The following is a 22,152-nucleotide window of genomic DNA, read 5'->3' as shown; positions in this document are numbered from 1 at the left end:
TGTGGTGGAGGCTCCTTCTTTGGAAGCTTTTAAACAGAGGCTGGATGGCCATCTGTCAGGGGTTATTTGAATGCAATATTCCTGCTTCTTGACAGGGGATTGGACTGGATGGCCCATGAGGTCCCTTCCAACTCTTTGATTCTATGATTCTATGATTCTACGCGCCTCTGCAGTGCTTGGGAATAGTATGATAGCTGGATCCGGAAGCTCCAAGTGTTACGGAGATGCCGCGTCACTTCTTCGGGAACGCTGTTTGCACAAGAGAGACTTAGGCTGGAGACAGATACTCTAGAAGGAATGTTAAGAGTTCTTTAATGGTGAAACACTAACTCTTACCCTAATCCTGAACCATACTGTAAACCTAAGCCTAACCCCTTACCCTAACCCTTATTTATTTATTTATTTACTATATTTATATATTGCCCTTCTCAGCCCAGAGGTGACTTGGAGCGGTTCACAAATTGGCAACAATTCGATGCCTCAATAATTATAACAAGTAAAAACAATCAAGAAAATCTGTTAAAAACAATTGCATATGATATGAAAAATATAAAAACCGTACAAAGCCTTAAAACATTATCATGAGCGTCTCCATGTCAAATCATTATTCCATTGCACTATCAAGTAGTTCCATAATTCTGCTTAGCCATGCTGTATTTGGGAAAGCCTGCTCAAAAAGCTATGTTTTCACCTTTTTTTCGAAAAGTCAGGAAGGTGGGAGCCGATCTTGTATCTCTAGGCAGGGTGTTCCACAGTTGAGGGGCCCAGCTGAGAAGGCCCTGTCTCTCCTTCCCACCAGACGCATCTGCGAAGAAGGTGGGAGCGAGAGCAGGGCCTCCGCAGAAGATCTTAAGGTCCTAGATGGTTCATAAGGTGGTTAACCCCGAACCCTAATCGTAACCCAAACCCTAAACCTTGCCCTAACCCTTACCCTAAGCGTGCCCTCCTTCCTTCCCGTGCTTCCTTCGCTCTCCCCGCTCTCCCTCCGCCCCCCCCCCTTCCCTTATTCACAGCCGCCTTTGCGGCAACTCCGTAAGGCTCGGCGCTATCATCCGATCACCCGGACGGTGCTTCCCTTCGCGGCTTCCCTCCTTGAATGACAGCCGCCCAGAAATCCCCCTCTGGCTCTCTCGGCCTTCTCCCCCTCCCTCCACTTTGGCGCCAGAGACAAGGAGGGAGAGTCCGGGGCCAGCGGGTCGTCCCATGCCATCCCATGCCCGGGCTCCCGCTCCTTCGTCCGCCCCTCCTCCGCGCCAGCCTCGCCCTCAGAGGGAAAGGAAGAAGGAGCGCCGGAGAGAGAGAGAGAGGGCGGCGCTTGGCTCCGCACCTCCAAACTCACGCGCCGCCGCCGCCGCCGCCTCGCGCCCCTCCCTCGCGCCCTCCCTCGCTGAGTGGCTGCCTTCCCGCGCGCCACCCTCCCTCCCTGCCTGCCTCCCTCCCTCCCCTTCTCGCTGCCTCTCTTTCTCCGGAGCCGAGGCGGGAAAAACAGAGCGCGACGCCCGCCCGGCGCCTACTATGCGCCCTCCGCCGCCTCCAGTGGCGCACCGGGAAGCAGGAGGGCGAGGCTGAGGCGGCGGAGCAGCAGCGGCGATGGGGGAGCCCATAGGCAAGGAGGCGGCGGAGGAGGCGCGCGGGCCCGGAGGGGAGAGGGGCTCGCTGGGCTCCCATCCGCGCAGCCTCGGAGCCGGGCGCCGCCGTCGAGCCGTGCGCGCCCTGAGTCGGCTGGCCCGGCGCCTCCTGCAAACTTTGCGCGGGGCTAGGCAGCAGCAACAACAGCAGCAGCAGCAAAAGAAGCGGCGGAGGCAGCAGGAGAGCCGCGAGGCGGACGAGGAGGAGGACGACGAGGGCGGATTCACGCGCCCGCCGGGGCCCGAGCGCGGACAGGTAGGCGCCGGAGCGGCGGGAGGAGGAGGAGGAGGAGGGGGCGGCGGCGGGGGGCTGCGTGTGGCTGTGGGCGTGCTGAGCCCCCCCTCGGCGCCCAGCCCCGCCCAGCCGCGCCCGCTCACGCCCGGCGCCCAGGGCCTCAAGAACCACGGCAACACCTGCTTCCTCAACGCCGTGGTCCAGTGCCTGAGCCACACCGAGCTCCTGGCCGCCTTCCTCCTCCTGGCGCTGCCCTCCCCGCCCCCGCCGCCGCCTCCTCCTCCCGCCTCCCCGTCCCCGCCGCCCCTCCCCGCCGCAGGGCCCTCCGGAGAGGTCACCCGGCACCTGGCCGCCCTCGTCCGCGCCCTCTGGACCCTCCAGTACACGCCCCAGCTCTCCGCAGACTTCAAGGTAGGCGCCGCGCTCGCTCGCTCGCTCGCCAGCCTGGCCCGCGCGCCTTCCTCGCGAGCTTGCTCCCGGGACAGCGCCAACCGGCTTCGGCCAAGGCGCCCACCTCAACTCCGAGGGGGATCCGGCCCACGCCCTTCGCCACGCTGCTGTGGCAGAGAGAGTGCGGACGGAAAGCGCTTCGCTTCCCCTCCGCTCTCTAGTTCGCTCCCGCCTGCCACCTGTTCAGCCGCACCTGCCACCTGCAGCCCGGCTCCTCGTTGCTCTTCCTGCCCAGGCCGAACTGGCGCTGCCCATGCCTTGGCAGGAACCCTGTCAACCCCTGGCCACGCAGAGGGGAGGGAGGGGGGAAAAGTTTGGAGAGGGCGGGCTCTGCTACCTGGGAGCTAAGGGAGAGGGTAAAGGTGGTGGGGTCAGGGCAGAGCAGCATTGTGCGTGATGACCTGCGGAGGGACAGGGGACCAGGGCTGAGTCGGAGGGCAAGGGGGAAATGATGCTTTGTATCTTGAAGAACTGTCAGGGGTTTGGACAGGAGAACAGAGGGATGGTGCTTGTATGGTCAACTAATGATTTTAATCTGGAGATTAAGATCAACTAGGGAGGCCCTGCTCTGGTTTCCACCTTCCTCGCAAGTGCAATTGGCAGGGACAAGAGACAGGGCTTTCTCAGTGGTGGTGGCTCCTCAGCTATGGAACTCTCTCTCCAACAAAACTAGATCAGCACCCTCCCTCCTGACCTCCAGAAGAAAAGTAAAAACTTGGCCTTGGGACTCTGCCATCTAAAAGGACATTGCCCAGGGGACATCAGGATGTTTTGATGTTTTACCATCCCTGTGGGAGGGTTCTCTCATTACCCCACATGGGGAGCTGAAGCTGACAGAGAGAGCTCACCCGCGCTCTCCCTAGAGTCAAACCTGTAACCTGTCGGTCTTCAGTCCTGCCAACACAAGGGCTTAACCCACTGCGCCACCGGGGGCTATTGTATGTTATTATTGTTGTGCAAGGCTTCTGATTGTGAGGTATTACATTTTGCCATAGTTATGTTGGAAACCACTTTGAGTCCCCTGCTGGGGGGAGAAATGCGGTATACAAGTGAAGTAAATAAATAATAATAAATAATGAAGGGCATCCAGCTTGGCTGTCTTTTCTGTCCCTGTTTTCTGGGCAGATTGGAGGGGGAGGGGGTGCGGAGAGAGGCAGTGCAGTGGAGGGGTGTGGGGTGGCTAGCAAGTGCATTGCTCCAAGGTATTCCGCATTTGAGAGGGACTCTGGAGTTGAGGGCTGTTGTAGATCTTTTCCTTCTCAATCACACTTTGCTCCTTGATGGTCAAGGAGGCATGCATGTTAGAAGGTGCAGAAGAGAGATCAGAGAAAGTATTTTGAACTCCTGTTGCTGTAGAGAAGAGCTGTCAAAGTGGAGCTCTGTGGACCAGTCAGGTCAGAAGCCTTTGGCTCTTGTTTGTTGTGAACTGCTGCCAAGTCAACTTCATCTTAAGGCAACCATATGAACAAAATACCTCCTGCTAATTTTATCCTCAACTGCCCTTAAGGCTGTGGCTTCCCTGACTGAGGCTATCCTCTTTTTCCTATAGTTTCCTACCTTATCAAACATGGTTGTCTTTCCGAGTGAGTCGTGTCTTCTCATCATATGTCCAAAATGTGACAGTTTAAGTTTAATTATCTAGCTTTTTTATTCTGTAATCTATTTTGAGGAAGGTAGCAAATATGATCATACTTACTTTACTTAAGCAATCCCTTGCTGTCTTGAGTATGATGGCTTTCCAAATGTAGTGTCTTGGCAGTGGATATGTAGGGGACTGTGGAGCCCTGTTCTTGACCCACATATTCTTCCAGGACATCGGTTTCCAGGTAGGTGGTGGTTCTGGTTAGGGTTGGCTTGATGTGCCTTCCACTTGGCACATTTATGCCTTTTGTCCTCTGTTTGTGCCTCTTCAAATTCCACAGCACTCCTGATCACAGCTGACCTCCAGTTAGAGCACTCAAGGGCCAGGGCTTTCCAGTTCTCAGTGTCTATGCCACAGTTTTTAAGGTTAGTTTTAAGCCCATCTTTAAATCTTCCTGTTCACCAACAATCCTTTATATGTTAATAACATGGTATCAATATGGCAACAATACTTGGCACATGGGAGCAGGTATTGTGCCACTTGAGATAGTTTGGGAAGAACTGGTGGAGCGCACTGTGCTGGTCTCAGCTTTCTTTCTCAATCCCAGATGGCTCCAATAGTTCCAACAGAACAGAAATTAATAACTACACAGGATTTTGTGTTGGTTTTCCCCTTTTGTACCACATCAAGGAGGTAGCTACAGGGGAAGGGCAAACTGAGGGCATTACATAGGAATATTTCCCCCTTCATGATTTTTTCTTTAAGTGCCCACATTTCTAGAGAATGAGATACTAGAAAACATCCACACCTAGGATTCCTATCTTTGGTGTGTTCACATTCTCTTGGTTACTCTGCCTGCACCTTTTCTTTGGATGTATAGGGTTAGAGGCTGTTTCTAAATGCTCAGTTTATATTTTCACTTACTGTGGTGTTAGGAATCTGGGGGTTGAAGGAACATTTTGTTGTGGGGGATCTTACCTGAGGGGCAATGCTCTCACTTTGTTCCCTTCCCTGTGACTGTATTTTTGTTGGCTGAGCTCCCTTGTGAGGGGCTTACCAGTGCTCCAGCCAGACAGGATCCTTTTTTACACAGGTTAAACAGCACAGGCTGTTGTGCTGTGAGGTGAGTTAATGCTACTAGGAATGAGAAGAAAAGTGATGTAAAAAGGAAGAGGGAGGTCAAATGAACTTGGAACAGCAATTCTAGCTGCTTCTTGTTTAACACGTAAGGCATACCTGAACAGAAAGAAATAAAAATGCCAGATCCACATATTTTCTATCTATCACATGGTGTGGCTATCTGCACACCAGCCCACAGCCTAAAATCACTTTCTTAGGGTACAGGAAAGTCTTGGGCTTTGCTTGCAAAAGGGGTTCCCTTAAGCTATGAATGTGAATTTGTAATAAGTGATGGAGCTGCAAAACCATCTCTGGAATGCTGAGCTGAAACTGCCGTGTTGAGCCCTTCCTTTCTCTCAGGAAAATTTCTGAGGAAAAGGTTGAGCAGCTCAACTGGCAGCAGAGAACGACAGTAAGTGTGAGAGAGGAGGTTTGCTTTTAGTGCTGTGATTCTTAGCTTAAGGGTGACTGGGGTGATGCTGGTGCAGAATTTTGTGTGTGTCTTTGGTGTTATGCTTTGCTTGGAAAAGTAGACCTCTTTGAGGTAGGATTAGGCGGCCTTATTGGCCAAGATCCTTTCTATTGGTTGTTTGATGTTATTATCTGGTCATTCTTGTTGACAGATTGGATTTCTTCCGGAGGTGAGCTTTTCCTGTCTCCGATGCTCACATTTGGCTGCTGGCTGTCAGAGTCAGTTTGAGGGAAATGCCTGAGCCGAGGCTTTGGCAAAATCTCATGTTACTTATTCGGCTCTTTGAATGGCCGTTGATTACCAGGATTGTGTGTGAGTGTGTGTGAACAGGTCTTTCCACATTGATATGGCAACCACCATCAGAAGTGAAATGGTATTTGCTTTATTTGGCTGTGTTCTTTCTTTTGATACTTATTTGTTAAGAAAGAGATTCAGGTAGATAGGATATTCAAGAGGAATCTCCAGGATCATGCCACACATCATTTTGCACAGACTTGTGAAAACAAAGATAGCAGATTGCGATAAATTTACAAAGCAAAATGTGAAACAAGGGTTGTATCAACACTCATCCTTAAAATAGATTCAGTCCTCTTTCCTGAGTTTATTTAGTTATTTAACTTTATTTAATGAGTTTGCTGTACATTATATTTGCAGGTGTGGAAGCTTTTAGCTGAAGGAACAGTAACAAAAGGTAGATTTGAAGGGCAGTGTTTATATTATGCAGGTGGGAAAAAATATAACCCTAGGAGAACAGGATAATTGCAATATTAAGGAATTGCTAATAGACACTCCCATATCCTTCAACATCACCTCAAACCAAGATTTCAGTGGTGTCTCTTCACACCCTCATTTGCTGACCAATGCATGCTGAGTGATTAAAACATTAGTGAACATAGTATGCAATATTTACTTTTTTTTCTTTTTCCACAAGGGCTAGGGAATTCAATTCTCAGATTCCTGTATATGTAAGATGGACATGTATAACACAGCTGTCTCTATTTCAAGTGTACTGTTTTACATTATTTATACTCCACTCTGAGCTTGTTAATAGGATAATTATGGGGAAAATTGAATTCTCTATGCATAACTATGAGTTTCTTAGGTTTGCTTTCCTGATCTATGATGATCTTACAAATAGAGGTTGCTGCTGTGTGTACTTGTCCAGGTGTTTCTTGCTTCTGTAATACATTGCTCTGTTTTATACCCTGGTGAAACAGATGGATATGGTGCTACATGAGACTGTATTTATATCATCCTCAGATTGTAGATGTCGCATTTGCAGGTAAGGTTGCCAGGTTGACCATAAATTGTGGCATTTGGAAGTGCTTTTGGAAGGGCAGTTTGGGATTTTAACATTATTCTCTCCTCTAACTAGGACTCAAGACAGCTCATAGCAAGAATTTTTTGAGAAAAAACGGCAGACAAATTATAAGGCAATAAAGCTATAATATTACAACACCAAGAAATTGTCAGAGAAAAACATTAGCCAAATTAAAAGTAATTTGGAAAGCATGGACAAAGAAAATAAAGTACTGTACTTCTAATTTTGCACCAGCCAATCAGGGGCTAACTAGATCTTTGCCTGTTGGTGGAAAGGAAGCGGGTTTGCAGGGGTCTCCACAGCTGCCCCCCCCCCCTCCGGTATTCTCCTGTAAAGATCTTAAAGCCCAGGTGGGCAGGCTCATACTGGAGAATTTGTTACACTTCCATAATAAATCAGATATCTCCTCTGCTGAAACTCCCCTCTCCCAGGTGAGAGAAGTCATTTCAGCCCAAAGGCATTACTTAAAACATGAAAATACTACATAATACTACATAATAATAATAATAATAATAATGTTTTATTTCTATCCTATCTCCCGGAAGGGACTCAGGACAGCTTACAGCAAGACACAGTTAAAACAATACAAAAAACCAATAGTACATAGGTCAAATTAACATAACTTAAAATAGAACCATTGAGTTCTACCCTTTAAGATTGTTTTAAATACATTGCAGTGTGTTTGAAAATGGATGTATTCAAATTGTTTTGAACATTTGGAAGCACCACAGCTATTGCAATCCATGCCCATATTCTTTTTTCTTCCCTTCTGCTCTTCCTCATTTACTACATCCTTCTATTTTCTATTTTTCTGGAAAATAGCTGTGAAGGAGTATTTTAAAGCCTATAATAGCTGTGTGGTGTCTGAGCCTCCTGCTGATAAGAAATGGTCTTATAATATTGAATGTGCCTTTTAAAATAACCAACCTTGCAGCCCTTTCCTGCTCCACCCCTTTCTTGGGATGGAGCAGGTATGATGATGTGAGTTTCTTCCATAGATAATAAACATTTGCTGTGCATTAGTGGTTCTAAACCTGAGGATTCCCAGGTGTTTTGGCCTACAACTCCCAGTAATCCCAGTCAGTTTACTAGCTGTTAGGATTTCTGGGAGTTGAAGGCCAAAACATTCGGGGACCCACAGGTTGAGAACCACTTCCTTAGGCGATTCAAACCTCCCCCTATATCTGCCCCAACTATGAAAGAGAGCAATCTGTTTTGACTAACTTCATGTTTTTAGCTGCTGATTGGGAGGGCCCTTTAGATCACATGAGCACCTCTATTTATTATGATGTGTAGTAGCAGTGTGTGTTTGACAGGCTGGGTTTCCAGGAAACAACATGCTATCAAAGGACTCTGGGAAGGAGACTGTGCAGGAGAGAGACAGGGAGACTAGAGTCTTTTTTGAGAAAATTTATCCTGTGGTGCTATCCCCTTTGCAACCCTGATTCTTTCCAGTTCCACTTAAATCTCCCTCTCCTACTTCTCCTTGTTGCAAAGAATTCGAAAGTGAAGCAGTTGTACTGAATCAACCCCAAATCCTATTTGTGTGGTCACTTGGGAATGAATGGAGTGCTGCAGGGAATCTGTTTGGTGACTTCCCTGGAAGATGACCTGGGAAATACAAGAAAAGACCTCACTTCTGCCCCTTCAATTCTGTTTTGTTCCTGATGAGCAAGTGGAAAGGAGAAGAGAGAGAGGAAGGGTGCTGAAAGGGAGGCCCTTGCTGCTGAGCTATTGGACTCAGTATAAAATCAGCTGGCTTGTTCCTTCAATACCATTTTAACACCCTAAAAAAGAGGACTGGGACTGAAGCCCTTTTTAGCATCCATGTGAAGAAGCATTATAAAAGCAGGGCATTTTTAAATGCATTGAAAAAAATCTTGAGAGATTTGGGAGACTTGGATTCAAGCCCTGCTTTGACCCTGAAGTTGTCTGTGCCAATCACTCCCTCTCTCAGCCTAACTTTATCTTGCAAGATGGTTACTTATGAGAATGGGAAATTGTGCGTATTTCCTAGATCTCCTTGGAGAAAGGCAGGCTGTAAATGTAACAAACAAAACAATTTTAAGAATTGGAAAAAGATACAGTCTTTTATCTTTGCTACACTCTGGAGCTATTCTCCCTCGAGCCTTTCCTTGCTCTCAAAGTTAGCACTCAACAAGGATAGTGTATTTCTAGCACGATATTTCTGCATGTACCAATTAAGTTACACTCTCCACTGTGCCATCCCATTGCTGGAGAGCTCATTTGGATTTTGAAGAGCATGGAAAACCGACAACCCCATCCTGTGTTTACTCTGCATTTTTTAGGAATTATAAAAAAAGAAGGCTTTGTACACTTTTCTGCTGTGATCAGCTTTCCCTTAGAGGTTCCTGAATTGCTAATGTGGAAGCATCCAGTACATAACCTAACTAGACACCCCTAGTTCTTTGTTGTTGTATTTGCCAACCTATTGCTGGTCAGTAAGCGACAACAAGGCCAAAATGGCATAGGTTTAAGAAAGCCAGACAGAAGATGTTTATGCCTGCAAATTGGTTTGTCAGGTTGGGGTGGGGAGCAGCTGATGGAGAGCACAGGATAGGGGTGAGATAAAAAAGAGGTACACTTAGCCCTTTTATGGCTACACTAGTTTTCTGCTGCATCTTTGCAAACACACAATGGACATTCTGTGCTTGGTAAGGGAGGATTGGGGGGACAATTTGTGGTAGAAATCCAGTGGTCAGGAATGATTAAGTGCCTTTTCCTGTCCTATTCTTTCAGATTGCTTTCTGGCTCAAAGCTAGTGTTTGGAAAATCTTGGAGGGTCAAATCCCCTGCTTAGGCTAGGTTCTGCCATTCACAGTTCCATTACTAATAAATAAATTTACAATGGTTTTATAATTTCTATCAGGAAATTAGATTGGTCACTTTTTCCTATTTTAAATAGCTGGCATTAAAAAAGAATCATGTCTGTGATACCAGCAGATCAGTATACTGGGATGACTTTAGTGTCTTATGAACCCACCACCTCAGAATTTAGCCTATCCCACCACTGAGAAGTCTGAGCAGGAAAGAGGAGTAAAAGCTTGGAGAAGGAGGAGGAGGAAGGAACCTTGGAGCCCAACAGTATGTTTTGTGGAGCTCTGAGGGCTCTGCAGAAGTTTTTTCTCATGCTTAGGTGGGATCTTCTTTCTTAATGAGTATTTCTACTCATTGGTTCTAGTCCTGTCCTATCGTGAAACTGAGGACTTTGTTCTTGCATGACAGTGTGTTAGATATTTAAAGACGACTGTCTTGTCTCCCCTAGTTTTTTTTTCTTCTGGCTAAAAATGCCCTGCTCTTTCAGCAATTCTGCACTGGGCTTGCTTTCCAGCTCCTCACTATCCTGTTTTTCCTTCTCTGGATGTCCTTCTTAAGATATGCACAGTACACTAAAGACATCCCCATATCCTGATCTGCTGGTATCACATACGTGTTCCTTTTTTTTAAAGCCAGCAATTTAAAATTAAAAAATAAAAATAAAAAGTGATCAGGCTAATTTCTTGGTAGAAATTATTGGCCCTTGTCATCTTCTCACCAACCAGTTTTGGCCACCCCAATTGCTTCCCCAGTTCCCAGATAAAGCTGCCTGTTGAGATGGAAAAAAAACACAACAACTTGTGGCTCTTCAGCCAGAATGTGGGGTAAAAGCCCCACATTCTTTTAAGAGCAGGTTAAGGGTTAAAGGGTTGGAGCCCTCGGTGGCGCAGTGGGTTAAAGCACTGAGCTGCTGAGCTTGTTGATCGAAAGGTCGCAGGTTTGATTCCGGGGAGCGGCGTGAGCTTCCTCTGTCAGCCCTAGCTTCTGCCAACCTAGCAGTTCGAAAACATGCAAATGTGAGTAGATCAATAGGTATCACTCCGGCGGGAAGGTAACGGCGCTCCATGCTGGCCACATGACCTTGGAGTTGTCTACGGACAACGCTGGCTCTTCGGCTTAGAAATGGAGATGAGCACCACACCCTAGAGTCAGACATGACTGGACTTAATGTCAGGGGACTACCTTTACCTTAAGGGTTAAAGAACCATCACTCAAAAATTGTGATTTTGTCATTTGGAAGTTGTAGTTGCTGGGATTTATAGTTCACCTACAATCAAGGAGCATTCTGAACCCCACCAACGACAGAATTGGGCTAAACTTTCCACACAGAAAATACTGTGTTTTCTGGTGGTCTTTGGTGATCTTTCTGACACCTCTTTGCAACCCCCCCAGGAGTCCCCAAACCCAAGGTTGAGAAATGCTGCCTGAAGGCCATCCAGTCCAAGCCCCTTGACCAGAGCAAGAAAACATAAAGCCCTCCTGACAAAGAGCCATCCAGCCATAGATATAGGTAAATATATATGATTCACACACACACACACACACACACACATATGTTTATGACAGATATAGTACCATAGATTTGAAAGGGACCCCTAAACAAGGACAATTATATGTTGCATGTTCCAGAGTAGGCAAACCAGACAAAAATGCTCTGTTCATTTTGAGTAACATCATAACTCAAAATCCACTGGAGGAATTGTCACTAAATTTGGCCATAAGTCACCTACTAACCCAAGGAGTGACTATCACTCAAAAATTTGATTTTGTCATTTGAGAGTTATAGTTGCTGGGATTTATAGTTCACCTATAATCAAAGAGCATTCTGAACTCCGCCAACAATGGAATTGGACCAAACTTGGCACACAGAACTCTCATGACCAACAGAAAATACTGAAAGGGTCTGGTGGGCATTGACCTTGAATTTTGGAATTGTAGTTCACCTCCATCCAGAGAACACTGTGGACTCAAACAATGATGGATCTGGACCAAACTTGACGGGAATACTCAATATGTGCAAATGTGAACACACATGGCATTTGGGGGAAATAGACCTTGACATTTGGGAGTTGTAGTTACTAGGATGTATAGTTCACCTTCAATCAAAGAGCATTCCGAGCCCCACCAATGATGGAATTGGGCCAAACATCCCACACAGAACCGCCGTGACCCAACAGAAGGAGCAACCCCAGGCGCCATCTAATCCAGCCCCCTTCTGCCATGCAGGAAAAACACAACCAAAGCACCCCCTGAGCAGTGGAAAGGAAATAGGGTTATGGAAGCAAGCAAGGTGAGGGGGAAAGGATCTGGGCAGCAAGTAAGGCAAGGAAAAACAGCTTTTGGTGGCAAGGGAGGCAGGGGACAAGGAAGAGCAGGAAAGAGGAGTAAAAGCTTGGAAAAGAAGGAGGAGGAAGAAACCTTGGAGCCTATCAGTGTGTTTGTTGAGCCCCAAGGGCTCTGCAGAGCACACTTCGAGAACCGCTGATCTATATGTTCATTTGATTTGTTTGTCCATTTAATAAATATGTATAATTCATAAAAACAATCCATAAAAATTCCTAACAGTTATAAATAGCATACTATATTAAAGCCAAAGTAATACAGCAATACAGCATTAAATACTAGCAATAGTTATCCTTGGGGAAAGCATAGGAAATAAACAGTTAAAAAAACCAGTTCCCATAAATTTAGATTTCAGGTATACTTTGTGGTTTGGACACTATACGTGAAAATGCCCTTTTCTAAATAACCAGCTTCTTATGTAAGTTAGATAGCAGGCAGTGTGTGTTGTATAACAGTGTGGTAGCGGTCATTTGGCTTTTTCACTGTGTGGATTAGTGAGCTCAAGTAATTTTCCTTGCTCACCCAAACTAGTTGACAGCCCTCAGATGTGGCAATAAAAACTACTCCATCAACTAAAAGTTCAGTTCCTGTCGGTTGGACTGTGGGTGGGGCATCTTGTCTTTTGCCGCAGGAATCAAAATAGTTTGTATGATTCCTAAATGATGATTGCTAATAGATGTTTTCATTCTGGGGTACTGAAAGGTGAGAGACATGAATTCAGCCCCCTTTACACTGCTATATAAAATCCAGATTATCTAATTTGAACTGGATTATATGGCAGTGTATACTCATATAATCCACTTCAATGCAGATATTGTGGATTATCCGCTTTGATACTCTAGATAATATGGCAGTGTAGAAGTGGTCTTAGTTACATCAAAGAGTTGTGTAGACTGTCTCCAGGAGTTGCTTTGCAAAACCTCCTGGAACCATTCCTCTTCAGCAGTCCTTACGAACTTCTGGCAGACACAATCTACCCTTTTCTGCTGTCCAGTCCAAAAATAGTTTGCATTGTCCTCACATTGAACTGTACTATCAGACAGGAGTGAATGAATGGGCTGCTCTTCCTTGCTAAGTTCAGATGCCTGTTGAATCAGTCTGCTGCGTACAGCTCCCGTTTCTTTATTGTCCATGATTCTGTTGCAAGCATGCCAGGAATATCCCCATTGTGATGTTTTTATTGCTGCCACTGACCTTTTTCATTCTCCTAAGATAAGTAATAAAGCTAAGTAATAAATTAGGAGAGGTAAAAACACATTAAAAATTAGCTCCATAGCAGACATTTGGATCTCTGAGCTGAAGAGAGGAAGGAAACAGATTTTTCTCACTGATCTCAAGCACTAATCCACTGGAAGCACCTGAAATTGGGGCAACTTCCTCCCATGCATAAAAATGGCTACTTTGACAAATTCATGTTCATTTGTTTAAATAAATGGCATGGAAGAACTGCCTGTATCTGTTCATCTTTTCTTTTAAGTGCTGATGATAATGTATTTTCTGTACCGCTTGTTTGTATTGTCCAGTCTACAAAACCATTGGTGGGTCAAAACTCTTTTCTAGGGTTTCAGCCAGATCAGAAAAAACATACTTCTGTTGTACAAATATATGGTAGGAAATTATGAAGTGGGTTGTTGAATATCTGCTTGGGCTCAAGGTGAGTTGCACAACTGTGAAACTTGAGAACTGTTCTGTGCATGTATGTTCATTCATGTCACCTGCCAATTAGGAGCCCCCGGTGGCGCAGTGGGTAAAACCCCTGTGACGGCAGGACTGAAGACCGACAGGTTGCAGGTTCAAATCTGGGGAGAGGTGGATGAGCTCCCTCTATCAGCTCCAGCTTCTCATGTGGGAACATGAGAGAAGCCTCCCACAAGGATGATAAAAACATCAAATCATCTGGGCATCCCCTGGGCAACGTCCTTGCAGACGGCCAATTCTCTCACACCAGAAGTGACTTGCAGTTTCTCAAGTCACTCCTGACACAAAAAACAAAAACAAAAACAAAAACAACCTGCCAATTTATGATGATCTCATGAATTTCATAGTGTTTTCTTTGACAAGAAATACATAGAGTTGACTTTCTCTGTTATTCCCCTGAAATATATTGTGCAGCACCTAGCATTGGTTTGCAGTCTCCCATTCAGTATTAACAAGGACTGACCCTACTTTACTTCCAAGATCAGATGGGGTGAGAGAACTACTTTACTAGAGTCAACATTTAAGCTTCTCTGCATTCTTTCAGTTCTGTCAATAAGCAGATCTTCTCTCCATGCACTGGATTCCAGCAAAGCAACTGACCTTCTTTTCTCTCCCACAGTAATTCATTAGCAAACCTTTGGTCATTCTGAAATACAGCCAAATTCTTCTTACATGATTCAGACAACTTCCATACCTAAAATGAAGAGATTTCATCTTTGACAGGGCCTTGGATAATGAGACAAATAGAACATTCCTTCCTGCTTATCGTTTTCCTCCTCTACAGCATCCAACTTCTAGTCTACAGAGAACATAAAATAAATTGTTGTGTAGTATGCTAGACAAGCCAGTGTGGTGTAGTGTTTTGAGCATTGGAATATGCCATTAAGGACATCATCAGGCAGGACTGGGGAAAGCAGAGAAAACTGGGAGAATCATCTTATTTGCATGGAATTTACTTACCCCCCATCACAGGGGATCCTCCCATCTCAACCATCTGCTTAGAAGAGATCCAAGGCACCATTCCTCCAGGTCACTGAAATGATTCAAGGACATGTTTTTAAGCGCTCTCTCCCATTTCCATCAACATTAGGAGCTCAGAAGATGATTTCTCCCTGGCTTTGGTTTCCCCCATTTCGTACACTTCTTACACACTTCACTGACGAAACACCATGGATGGCAGCTGAAAGTCTGTGTCATATGATCGGCTCTGTGGTACTTTGTCTATAAGCTGTTTTAGAACTGTGTGGAAAAGGGGGGGGGGGATAGCATGTGATGAAATCCTCGAGACCACTGTTTAATTCCTTGCTACAGAAGTGATTGAAGTGTACTGGGTGACCTTGGGTGAGCCACATACTCTCAGTTCCATAAAACCCTGTGATGGGTTCACATTAGGGGTCAGAGTCAGGGAAAACCAACAACATGGTAGGAAAAGCATACAGTCCCCATGCCTTGCATTTTCTAACACTTCTTTCTGTCACTGAGATTCAGCCAGTCACTGAGAGAAAATATTTCATTGCTTGGATTTAAAATAAAATATGAAAGATACCTGCTGTAAGGAATATTCAGGCCAGGATCCAAGCAAGTTGGAAGGTGAAGCTTACATTTTCCCCCAAAGATTCATAGGAGAAAAAGTTCATTGTGTCATTTCTACATGTCCGGTAGAGGGAACAGGCAGAAAACAGTAGGAAATAAGGACTTGGCAGAATATTAAAAGAAATGGAAACATATCAATTTCTACTCATAAAAAGGAGAAAAAAATAGAAAACATTATTTAACAAATAATGAAAACTTTTTTTTCAGAATGCTGTAATTTCTCACATAAATAACTCTGATAGGTCCTATCCATCCTCCTTAATTAAACATTTACTTGTGCAGACAGATTAGCTTGTGCATATAGCATGAAATGGAGTAATGAACCCACAAACCTGACTTCTGGTGTATTGTCGAAGGCTTTCATGGCCGGAATCACTCAGTTCTTGTGGGTTTTTTCGGGCTATATGGCCATGTTCTAGAGGCATTTCTCCTGACGTTTCGCCTGCATCTATGGCAAGCATCCTCAGAGGGTCTGGTTGCAATTAGTACAATGGGTTTATATATCAGATATATAAACCCATTGTACTAATTGCAACCAGACCCTCTGAGGATGCTTGCCATAGATGCAGGCGAAACGTCAGGAGAAATGCCTCTAGAACATGGCCATATAGCCCGAAAAAACCCACAAGAACTGACTTCTGGTGGATTGAGTGATGTAGCAATTGCTGGTAATTTCTGGCAGCTCCTTTGTGATACATGGATTTGCCCTGAGAGATGGCTGAGAATGATATTTTATTATGGTAATATTCTCAAGCAAGTCCATTCTTAATTTATGTTTAATAGGATTGTTATTATGCAGCCATAAGCCACAAAGCTTCACTGATGAGCTACCTACTGTGGTTTCCCTACATGTTATTGATAGGTATCTAGAGGGCAGAAATGTTAACAATACGTATACCATGTAGATCTGTTAATGATCAAGTCCTTGTTAGCACTTAATTATTTTTCAGTGTTGAAAAAGTATGTGCAAGAAGCTGGCTGGTAGAAGTAATGGATATGAATGGCTTCCACTTCATTCTCTGGCAACATTGTGCGGTTTGAACTTAGGATCGGATAAGAGGTTGTAAGGGCTGATGAGTTTGATCTCACAAAATGCCCAGCCATGATCCAGAGCCAAGGATCTAACTGAAACACACCAGTGTTGTGTGTTTCTGTCTAGGGATAACCACTAGCCAACCTGTGAGGGATAGCGCCAATCAAGAGCTTGAGGACACTTCACAACCAAGCAAGATGCTCTCAAAATGCTTACTAACTTGGCAATAGAGCACAGAGCTGAGGCTGTAGCCCTAGTGTGGCCAGATACCTTCACATAGTTTGAATCTTTTTGTTTGAATCAGGCCATGTGACTTGGCATCTTCAGAAATACGCCATCTCTGTGCTGACCTTGGATAGCTCAGGGCCCTTCCACACAGCTGTATAAAATGCACATTGAACTAGATTATATGGCAGTGTGGACTCAGGTAACCCAGTTCAAAGCAGATACTGTGGATTATCTGCCTTGATAGTCTGGGTTCTGTGGCTGTGTGGAAGGCCCCCCAAAACAGGATTATCTGAGTCCACACTGCTATAGTCTGGCTCCATTGAACTGGAGCCCTTGTAATGTGGTGGATGACAGTCCCTTGACTACTGCTACTCTGGCCCAGTCTGGCGTGACATAATGTCTCTTGCTTGGCATGGCTTCTTCCCATGGATGCTTTTGCTGCATATACCCAGGTTCTTAGCATTCCTGTCTTGCTATTCAGCATATCACACTTAGACAACTAGTTTGGTATTTAAGGAACAGCTTGTTCTTGAAATAGAGTATGTGGGAGAGGTTAGCATGAAAGATTGGGAGCAGGGGGAGTATATCTTAAGAGTTCAGGAGAAAGCTCCTCAAGGGATGAAAATGCCTTGAATTAATGAGGAAGATGGTGGCGAGTGAAGGGGATGGGTGGGTGGAGAAAGGAGACAATATACTGTAATCCTAATTTCAAGAGGCCTGAAATGTGTAGCTCAGTGGTACTATTAAAGACAGGAATCAGCTTTTCCCAACCCTGTGCTCCTCCCAGATATCCTTGTCTACAGCAGATATTACTGTAGGCAACATGGCTGTTGTCAAATTGGTTTACCTTTGCAGGGAAGTTCCCAAATTATCTTTAGATTAATAATTCCCTGTCTCCACTTTAAATTAAGTTTAATAAATGAGGAAATTCAAAACTGAATTGCCTTGTTTTCTATATTGTTCATCCATTGTAATGACTAGTCTTCTATACCTAGGCAGACATTACTTGTGCATCCGGCTTAGAAGAATACCAATTCTTGTTGAATCTACAAAAAATGACACAGGTTGAGCATCCCTTATCCAAAATACTCCAGAGTTGTCTGCATTTATAACTGAGGTAGTAATATGTTTGCTTTCTGATTGTTCGATACACACAAACTTTGTTTCATGTGCAAAATTAAAATACTGCACAAAGATATTAAAATAGTTCACAAAATTCTTACAGTATCTACTGGTGCATTTGAATCATAAATAAATTTAATGTTTATACTTGGCTCTTCTCTCCAAGGTATCTCATTATGCATGTATATTTGAATATAGATATTCCAAAATTTGAAAAAAAAATCCGGAATTCAGAACATTTCTGGTCTCAAGTATTTAAGATGAAGGACACCCAACCTGTACTAAGGGGTATAACGTACTGTATAACTGGTCTCTTCTGTCTATTTGGGACCGATTGATACATGTAGGACAGTAGCCATAGATGGTTCTGAAAACATAGAAGTACATGTCTGCTCTAACTGCACATTTGAGTACCCACTCCCTTTGGCTACTAGTTCCTGTTCCCCTTCTATTGTTCTTACTCTGTTTCAACACCTTTGTAATTCCTTCTATTTCTTGTATCTTTGCTGAAAGTGCACCACACCTTTTGCGAATGACCATCTTGGAGTAAATCAACGATATGCCAATGTGTTGCACATAATTCAGGGTCGGTTCTTATTTAGGTGGCAAACATAGACATGGACTGTACCACTGTAGGCTTGGTAATATCCCCAAAGATATTAGACAGGCCCCTACATTGGCAGTCTTCAGGAAGAACTTGAAGACCTGGCTGTTCCGATGTGCCTTTCCAGAATAGGAAAACTCCAACAACAAGTCCCAGAAGCACTTTAGTAGAACTTAAGATTGCTGGCACACTGCACTTTCCCTGAAATCCGATATACCACCTGTCACATCAGCACTTTTAATCTGTACCCATTACTTTGGCCCGGCCCCAGTTTTTATTATGTTTTGGTGTATTGTTCTTATTGTTTTGTTGTTTTAATATTGCTTTAATTGTTTCTGATTTGCTTTAAGTTGTGTATTGTTATGCTATGTTTTGAGGCATTGGCCTTTGTAAGGCGCATCGAGCCCTTCGGGAGATGCTAGCGGGGTACAAATAAAGTTAATAATAATAATAATAATAATAATAATAATAATAGATCTCATATGATTGAATACTCCTCCAAACCGGACAGTTCCCACTGCCTGGCAAATAGGTATACTGGGGAGAAAGCTTCTGGCTCAACTTCTCTGCCATGTACCAGTTTTGACATGTAATCTGAAATGATGCTGCTGGGATCCTACATGTGTGCATAGCTCTGTATGCGCAACTCTGCGTTCTCTCATTGCCTGACAGCTCTCAGATCTCAGGAGGGGTTGCTGTTGCATACCAGAAGAATGAGGAGGGAGGAGAGGAGGCAATTTAAACGATAGAGATGCAGCTGGCCACAGCTCAGTTAAAGGGGAGAAATTAGGGTGCATTCTCTGGTAGAGTACTCATGTTTATGTTCTTTCAGGAGCTCAGATTACCAGGATTATTATAGTCTGAACAATTTGGTCAGAGGGAACTTTTGGAAAAAGCACAAGGGCAAGGGAATCTTTATGCCCATGCAAAAAAACAAACAAACAAACAAACAAACAAACTGTACACATGTGCTCTGTTTATGGGCAAATCATTAACAGGATGAATGGCACAACTTAAGTTTAGACCTTGTTCTAGTTTGGTGCTACCTTTGCCACCAAAACTGAACCTTCTTGATGCCGCATTTTCACAGTCCAGATTGTTCTCCAGTTAGAAGCAGGGAGGTTCAAGGTCTGTGACGGTCTCCTTCAGCAAGGGCTTGTTTCTTATTCCCTGCACAGTTTTACTAACACCACTCTTTCTCTTAACTGCAGAATGTCGTTTCCAAGTATGGTGCACAGTTCCGTGGAAATTCGCAACATGATGCCCTGGAGTTCCTTCTGTGGCTGCTGGATCGCATGCATGAAGACCTGTGTTCTGTGTCCCTTAATCAAAAAGTGAAGGTATCTGGAAAGGTCAGTGTTCCAGTGGGGAGGACTCTATTTTTTCTCTGAAATCTCTCTAACCTTCTGTTGCAGCTACAAGCGAGATGCATGACAATTGTAAGAAAGTAATTCTTGGGGTTGGTGTTACTCAGCAATGTATGTGGTGTCAAACTTGTGGCCTTTCAGGTGTTTTGGACTTTGTCTCTCAGTAATTCTGGCCTTTGCACAAGCTGAATATGGCCTCTGGGACTTGGGGCTGAAACATCTGGAAGGCCACAAGTTTGACAACTCTGAACTAAGCATTAGCTAAGAAATTTTAATCTATTGAGTTGAAAATGTAGACTGTTTTCTGATCAAAAGTATTATCTTGTGACATTTTGATTAGTTTTTTCCCCTTCATGGAGTAATATAAGAAGTTATTCCTACTGGTCCTGCTGCATTAGGTGCAAGGTAGGTATGACCTGGGAAATCAGTGCTAAGTAATGAAATGTGCTATCATGTTTTGATTCAGTTGAAAACCTCAAATACTGATGATATTAGGCTCTTCCACACAGCTCTATATCCCAGAATATTTATTTATTTATTTACTGTATTTGTATACCGCCTTTCTCAGCCAATCTGTGACTCAAGACGGTTTCCAACAAATCAGTACATATAAAAACATAATATAGATTAAAACATTAAACAATGTAAAACACCACAAAAGCAATGAAAACAACATCATTAGTGTCGCATTATTATCAAGCATTGTCCAGTTCCATTGTCAAATCGTTCCATTTCCTATATTAGCTACTCTGCTTGCTCGAACAACCATGTTTTAACTTGCCTCTGAAACGTTAAGAGGGAAGGAGTAGATCTAATCTCCCTAGGGAGGGTGTTCCATAATCGAGGGGCCACCACTGAGAAGGCCCTGTCCCCACCAAATGTACTTGAGACGAAGGCGGGACCGAAAGCAGGGCCTCCCCAGATGATCTTAGAATCCTCGATGGTTCGTAAGGGGAGACACATTCGGACAGGTAAGTTGGTCCAGAAACGTTTAGGGCTTTATAGTAATATAAAGGCAGGAAATCCCACATTATCTGAGTGTAGACTCAGATAACCCAGTTTACAGCAGATATTGTGGGATTTTCTGCCGTGATATTCTGGGATATAGGGCTTTGTGGAAGAGCCCATTGTTTTCCTGACTATGATTTGGATACACACCTTAAATATTAGCTTTTTCTTTGCCAGGCCTATTCTAATTATTCCTGGGTTTATTTGTGATATATTAAATATGGCAATTAATGACATTCGTTTTTCTTCCTTAATACAGTAATTCCTCTTGTGGCGCTTTTTATTTTTATTTATTTTTATTGCTTGTATTTTCCACTTTGCTTTGATATACATTTAATTTTTTTAGAAAGGCATTCATGCCACATGGGTGTGATGTTTGGGAAGGAAGGTTTGCTCTAGAGATGGGAAATCTGTGGCCTTTCAGATGCTTTTGGAATGCATCTTCCTTCTTTCCCCTATGGACCGTGTGACTAAAAACAGCCAGCTTGGTATAGTAGTTTGACATTGGATTGTGACAGGAGACAAGATGAGGCTTTGAATTCTCTCTTATCCTAAGAAGAAGGCAATCAGAAAACACCCTCTGAAAAAATATTCCAAAGAAAACTCCATGATAGGGTTAATTTAGGATCCATATAATTTCCCCACAGCGCTATATCCAAGAATATTAAGGGAGAAAATCCCACAATATCTGCTTTGAACTGGGTTATCTGAGTCCATACTCAGATAATGTGGGATTTCTGCCTTGATATTCTGGGATATAGGACTGTGCGGAAGGGCCCTTGAAAATGATGACGGTATACAACTACAAGATAGGACTAACTGGAGCTTTAGTTCCAGAATATATGGAAGATCATATAGACCTCATCCCTGGTTTTAATATTTTTCCAGTGCAATATAACCAGTTTATCCTCTTCCAGCTGATATTGGCTGTGGTATTGAAAACATAAAGTTGTGTTCTTGACTCTTACCTGTCTGTAACTAATAGCAGCTTTTGGAGGTGTAGGCAGGTTTTCACATTATTGTGGAGTAAAAATAATAACACTTCCCTCTCCTGTTGTCATTTCAGTTCTGATTCAAATACTTCTCCCCTTCCACTTTTAAATAACTAAAAAGTCATAAAGAAATCCGAACATTACATCCAGTTTGGTCTGTGTTATAATGGAGAATTATAACAACAAAAAGCCTTTTTCCTTTTGAACAATATATGGTATTTTTTCAATGTCAATTTTAAAATGTCAGATTTTCAAATGTTAATTGATATGTAACTGGTTCATAAATTTAAAAATGAGATAATTAAGCTATCAGAAATTATATAATGGATGACTCTAATAGCAAGCATGCAGATTGCTTACCTGTGAAATGCTCAGGTTTTGGTTAACACCTCATATTGGAAGAAACTGCCAATGTGTCCTGTTGTGTGTTTTAGATGTAACATTGATCTTTTATGTGAATTGCTTACAAGAACAGAATATGGAAGACTGCCCAACTTGCCCAAAGAATGAATTAACAGT

General features: G+C 43.8%; 1 protein-coding gene across 2 annotated transcripts in view; it reads left to right on the top strand.

Annotated features, from left to right (window-relative positions):
* The first annotated feature begins 1,448 nt into the window (after positions 1-1,448).
* Positions 1,449-22,152, top strand: part of USP43 (ubiquitin specific peptidase 43) — a 125,167-nt gene continuing 104,463 nt past the window's right edge. The window contains exons 1-2 of one of the 2 annotated variants that reach the window (XM_060764498.2): positions 1,449-2,274; positions 19,478-19,618. In XM_060764498.2, coding sequence (XP_060620481.2) covers positions 1,591-2,274; positions 19,478-19,618 — 825 coding nt within the window. In that variant the 5' untranslated portion in view covers positions 1,449-1,590. The remainder of the gene's footprint in view (positions 2,275-19,477; positions 19,619-22,152) is intronic. The other variant, XM_067463820.1, reaches the window with a different exon arrangement.

The sequence above is a fragment of the Anolis sagrei genome, chromosome 2 (genome assembly GCF_037176765.1).
Source record: "Anolis sagrei isolate rAnoSag1 chromosome 2, rAnoSag1.mat, whole genome shotgun sequence".
Classification (NCBI taxonomy): domain Eukaryota; kingdom Metazoa; phylum Chordata; class Lepidosauria; order Squamata; family Dactyloidae; genus Anolis; species Anolis sagrei.
Note: the sequence above shows the minus strand (reverse complement) of the source record. Positions and strands in the feature narration are given on the sequence as shown.